The sequence below is a fragment of the Oncorhynchus gorbuscha genome, unplaced genomic scaffold (assembly GCF_021184085.1).
Source record: "Oncorhynchus gorbuscha isolate QuinsamMale2020 ecotype Even-year unplaced genomic scaffold, OgorEven_v1.0 Un_scaffold_4972, whole genome shotgun sequence".
NCBI classification, from domain to species: Eukaryota; Metazoa; Chordata; class Actinopteri; order Salmoniformes; family Salmonidae; genus Oncorhynchus; species Oncorhynchus gorbuscha.
In genome coordinates, this window is record NW_025748881.1 from 23,943 (window position 1) to 29,942 (window position 6,000).

The window sequence follows — 6,000 nt, forward strand, 5'->3', positions numbered from 1 at the left end:
GGTATGTGTCTGATTACCTGTGTCTGTGTATCCAGGTATGTGTCTGATTACCTGTGTCTGTGTCTCCAGGTATGTGTCTGATTACCTGTGTCTGTGTCTCCAGGTATGTGTCTGTGTCTCCAGGTATGTGTCTGTGTCTCCAGGTATGTGTATGATTACCTGTGTCTGTGTCTCCAGGTATGTGTCTGATTACCTGTGTCTGTGTCTCCAGGTATGTGTATAACTACCTGGGAGGGAAGCATGACACTGTGTGGGATGAGGCCATTGCTACGCTGTGTACTTTTGGCATCACTGTGTTGTGGTTGGGACCCTGTCAGGTGGTGTTCATCTGGCCTTCTTCAACTGCTTCGGACTCAACTTCGAGCTCTGGACTGCCAAGTTCGTCTGCATGGAACCCTTTGCTTCTCTAGAGGTAAGAGAGAGCAATGCTAGTCGATACCTACAAACCTCCAATCATTGCGCTATTGCTAGTTTACATTGGCTCCTCGAAATAACCATAAACGTCCTCCCTACTGGACACAAGAGACATTAAAATGGTTTCCACCACGAGTTCATCTGACTCTAGGGAAGTAGGTAAAGGGCCTCTGAAAATCACTTCAACACCTTTAACCTGTTATGTACGAGCAACTCGTATCCGGGGATCGTAATTATAGACTCAAGCTCATTACCATAACGCAACATTAACTATTCATGAAAATCGCAAGTGAAATGAAATATATTGGCTCTCAAGCTTAGCCTTTTGTTAACAACACTGTCATCTCAGATTTTCAAAATATGCTTTTCAACCATACCAAAACAAGCATTTGTGTAAGAGTATTGATAGCTAGCATAGCATTAAGCCTAGCATTCAGCAGGCAACATTTTCACAAAAATAAGAAAAGCATTCAAATAAAATCATTTACCTTTGAAGAACTTCGGATGAAGTGAGGAGACTCTCAGTTAGATAGCAAATGTTCAGTTTTTCCAAAAAGACTATTTGTGTAGGAGAAATCGCTCCGTTTTGTTCATCACGTTTGGCTAAGAAAAAACCCGAAAATTCAGTCATCAAAATGCCATACTTTTTTCCAAATTAACTCCATAATATCGACAGAAACATGGCAAACGTTGTTTAGAATCAATCCTCAAGGTGTTTTTCACATATCTATTCGATGATAAGTCATTCGTGGCAGTTGGGTTTCTACTCTGAATCACATGGAAAAAATACATGCAGCTGGAGATTACGCACCAATTTCGATGGAGGACACCAGGCGGACACCTGGTAAATGTAGTCTCTTATGGTCAATCTTCCAATGATATGCCTACAAATACGTCACAATGCTGCAGACACCTCGGGGAAACGACAGAAAGTGTAGGCTCATTCCTGGCGCATTCACAGCCATATAAGGAGACATTGGAACACAGCGCCTCAAAAATCTGGCTCACTTCCTGTTTGAAGTTTCATCTTGGTTTTGCCTGTAGCATTAGTTCTGTGGCACTCACAGACAATATCTTTGCAGTTTTGGAAACGTCAGAGTGTTTTCCTTTCAAATCTGTCAATTATATGCATAGTCGAGCATCTTTTCGTGACAAAATATCTTGTTTAAAACGGGAACGTTTTTCATCCAAAAATGAAATACTGCCCCCAGCGGTTCAAGAGGTTAACTCTCTCTCTAGATGGCGATGTCTCCTGCTGTGTCTCGTATGATCAGAGCTCTGTTTAACATCTCTCCTCTCCTCTCCTCTCCTCTCCTCTCCTCTCCTCTCCTCTCCTCTCCTCTCCTCTCCTCTCCTCTCCTCTCCTCTCCTCTCCTCTCCTCCAAATGGCGCTGTGTCTCCTATGATCAAAAGTCTGTTTAACATCTTTCCCTCTGCCTCTCCTCTCTTCTCGATGGTGATGTCTCCTGCTGTTTCGTATGATCAGAGCTCTGTTTAACATCTCTCTCTCTTCCTCTCCCTCATCCTGTCCTCTCCTCTAGATGGCGATATCTCCTGCCATGTCTCGTAGGATCAGAGCTCTGTTTAACATCTCCCTCTCCCCTCCTCTAGATGGCGATGTCTCCTGCCATGTCTCGTAGGATCAGAACTCTGTTTAACATCTCCCTCTCCCCTCCTCTAGATGGCGATGTCTCCTGCCATGTCTCGTAGGATCAGAGCTCTGTTTAACATCTCCCTCTCCCCTCCTATAGATGGCGATGTCTCCTGCCATGTCTCGTAGGATCAGAGCTGTGTTCAACACCTTTAACTTCTGGACCATCGTCCTCTACAACATCATCGCTCTCAACAGCCTGGAGTTCACTAAGCTGGTCGCCAGGAGACTGCTGCTTAAAGGTAACAGTTAGATTTCCCCTCAACAGCCTGGAGTTCACTAAGCTGGTCGCCAGGAGACTGCTGCTTAGAGGTAACAGATAGTTAGATTTCCCCTCAACAGCCTGGAGTTCACTAAGCTGGTCGCCAGGAGACTGTTGCTTAAAGGTAACAGATAGATTTCCCCTCAACAGCCTGGAGTTCACTAAGCTGGTCGCCAGGAGACTGCTGCTTAAAGGTAACAGATAGTTAGATTTCCCCTCAACAGCCTGGAGTTCACTAAGCTGGTCGCCAGGAGACTGCTGCTTAAAGGTAACAGTTAGATTTCCCCTCAACAGCCTGGAGTTCACTAAGCTGGACGCCAGGAGACTGTTGCTTAAAGGTAACAGATAGATTTCCCCTCAACAGCCTGGAGTTCACTAAGCTGGTCGCCAGGAGACTGCTGCTTAAAGGTAACAGATAGTTAGATTTCCCCTCAACAGCCTGGAGTTCACTAAGCTGGTCACCAGGAGACTGCTGCTTAGAGGTAACAGATAGATTTCCCCTCAACAGCCTGGAGTTCACTAAGCTGGTCGCCAGGAGACTGCTGCTTAGAGGTAACAGATAGATTTCCCCTCAACAGCCTGGAGTTCACTAAGCTGGTCGCCAGGAGACTGTTGCTTAAAGGTAACAGATAGATTTCCCCTCAACAGCCTGGAGTTCACTAAGCTGGTCGCCAGGAGACTGCTGCTTAAAGGTAACAGATAGATTTCCCCTCAACAGCCTGGAGTTCACTAAGCTGGTCGCCAGGAGACTGCTGCTTAGAGGTAACAGTTAGATTTCCCCTCAACAGCCTGGAGTTCACTAAGCTGGTCGCCAGGAGACTGCTGCTTAAAGGTAACAGATAGATTTCCCCTCAACAGCCTGGAGTTCACTAAGCTGGTCGCCAGGAGACTGCTGCTTAAAGGTAACAGTTAGATTTCCCCTCAACAGCCTGGAGTTCACTAAGCTGGTCGCCAGGAGACTGTTGCTTAAAGGTAACAGATAGATTTCCTTCTGACCTGTCTCTTGATCTCGATGTTGAAGAACGTCAATGCTCATACTGAACATGATATTGAACAACTGTTTTGGTTTTGGTACTGGCATACTATGATCACACTATATGTTACTATGTTATATAGTAACTAGACCTAGTATTTCCTTGAGTAACAGTAGACACACTATGACTGACTCCTCCGCCTCCAGGCTTCCCCATCACCACCATCACTGTGAGGATAACTAGTATGTTAATGTATATATAGTTATTAGACTATGTTGACTTGTTCCTCCCCCTCCAGGCTTCCCCCTCACCAGCATCACTGTGATGACAACTAGTATGTTACTTTATATATAGTTATTAGACTATGTTGACTTGTTCCTCCCCCTCCAGGCTTCCCCATCACCAGCATCACTGTGATGACAACTAGTATGTTACTTTATATATAGCTATTAGACTATGTTGACATAAGTGATAATGCCCGAGAAACTGCCAATATATCCTCCAAACGTCGGCTTAAAGGGCATTTTCATTTTTATACAACGGGAGAACAACACATTCAAATAATGACTTGACATATTTTCATTAAAAACATTATTTTGAAGAATTTATTCATACTATTTCATCCTTCCATAAGATAAAGTCCCGACACAAATCTAGGGTTGCTACCCAAGCTAGCTGGTCGTTCGTTCTATAGGTCGGTTGCCAGAGACGCGACTCCAGTCGTTTTCAGTCTTTTTGTTCTGTATCTATGGACGCGACCCAGCCGTTCAGTCTTTGTTCTGTATCGATGGATGCGACCCAGATGTTCATTCTACATGTTCCATTGCCATACTGGCTGGCATCGTTTCTTATCCCTTGCTTGCTAACCAGCCAACTACAGCTAACTTACAGTCACGTCAAAAAGTGCAGCCAGAATAACAGCAAAGTAACAGCATTTGTTTAAGCAGTTTTCTAGTGACATTTATTTGGATACATCCATAACAATGAGGTGTGATTTCCACCTGGTATAGAAAATGTGTTCTTCGTTACGACACTGTTGTTCAGAGGAGCTTGCCAATAACACAGCTAACAACACAGCCAACAACACCTTAACAACACAGCCAACAACACAGCCAACAACACAGTAACAACACAGCCAACAACACAGCCAACAACACAGGCAACAACACAGCAACAACACAGCAACAACACAGCAACAACACAGCAACAACACAGCCAACAACACAGCCAACAATACAGCAACAACACGCCAACAACTCAGCCAACAACACAGCCAACAACACAGCCAACAACACAGCCAACAATACAGCAAGCAACACGCCAACAACTCAGCCAACAACACAGCCAACAACACAGCAAAACACAGCAACAACACAGCAACAACACAGCCAACAACACAGCCAACAATACAGCAACAACACGCCAACAACTCAGCCAACAACACAGCCAACAACACAGCCAACAACACAGCCAACAACACAGCCAACAACACAGCCAACAATACAGCAACAACACGCCAACAACTCAGCCAACAACACAGCCAACAACACAGCAACAACACAGCAACAACACAGCAACAACACAGCCAACAACACAGCCAACAATACAGCAACAACACGCCAACAACTCAGCCAACAACACAGCCAACAACACAGCCAACAACACAGCCAACAATACAGCAACAACACGCCAACAACTCAGCCAACAACACAGCCAACAACACAGCAACAACACAGCCAACAATACAGCAACAACACGCCAACAACTCAGCCAACAACACAGCCAACAATACAGCAACAACACAGCAACAACACGCCAACAACAGCTGGAATAAGGTGTTAACCAATCAGCATTAAGGATTAGACCCACCAGTTGTATAAATATAGTTATTAGTGTCCCATGTTGACTTGTTCCTCCCCCTCCAGGCTTCCCATCACTGTGTTGATAACTAGTATGTTACTTGATATTTTGTTATTATGATATAGTTATTAGTGTCCCATGTTGACTTGTTCCTCCCCCTCCAGGCTTCCCATCACTGTGTTGATAACTAGTATGTTACTTGATATTTTGTTATTATGATATAGTTATTAGTGTCCCATGTTGACTTGTTCCTCCCCCTCCAGGCTTCCCCATCACCACCATCACTGTCTTCATAGTGACCTATTGTCTTGTCCAGCTCATCAAGGAGAGAGAGAGAAGACAGGCTCTGATCGATGACCCCGACCCCATCCCTCCCCCCGCCCCCGTTCCTCCCCCCGCCCCGCCCACGCCCCCGCCCCGCCCCCGCCCCCACAACAGTCACGTCCACAGCCCCCATTCAGCTGGTGGTGGACCCCAGCAAGGAGAAAGCAGAGTAGTGATTGAAGGGTGACAGTGTCTGTCAAAGTCCCAAATGTCTTTATGAGTCATGGTTTCCTCTGTGTCATCATGGAGATGTCGAGGCTACAGTTAATCGACCAGGTATATTTAGAAGTTCTTCATAGCAATAAAATCTATTGAGCAGCAATATCTATCTACTGTAATATCGACAAAGAGCAATATCTAAGATTTCTACTCAGTCTACTGCCTAAAACACCCTGAGAGTGCTGTCATCAACATAGATTTTCTACAATGTTTTCATCAGAAGTTGTGTTTCATTGCTAATCATGTAAAACTGCCTTTATTGTAATTAAATCCTCTAAGTGGTGCTCAAAGATGTG

The 6,000-nt window shown here is 44.9% G+C and overlaps 1 protein-coding gene across 1 annotated transcript in view; it reads left to right on the forward strand.

Annotated features, from left to right (window-relative positions):
* Nucleotides 1-5,994, forward strand: part of LOC124028895 (protein-cysteine N-palmitoyltransferase HHAT-like protein) — a 29,919-nt gene extending 23,925 nt beyond the window's left edge. The window contains exons 4-6 of the mRNA XM_046340806.1: nucleotides 212-412; nucleotides 2,166-2,307; nucleotides 5,425-5,994. Coding sequence (XP_046196762.1) covers nucleotides 389-412; nucleotides 2,166-2,307; nucleotides 5,425-5,672 — 414 coding nt within the window. The 5' untranslated portion in view covers nucleotides 212-388 and the 3' untranslated portion in view covers nucleotides 5,673-5,994. The remainder of the gene's footprint in view (nucleotides 1-211; nucleotides 413-2,165; nucleotides 2,308-5,424) is intronic.
* Nucleotides 5,995-6,000: the final 6 nt, after the last annotated feature.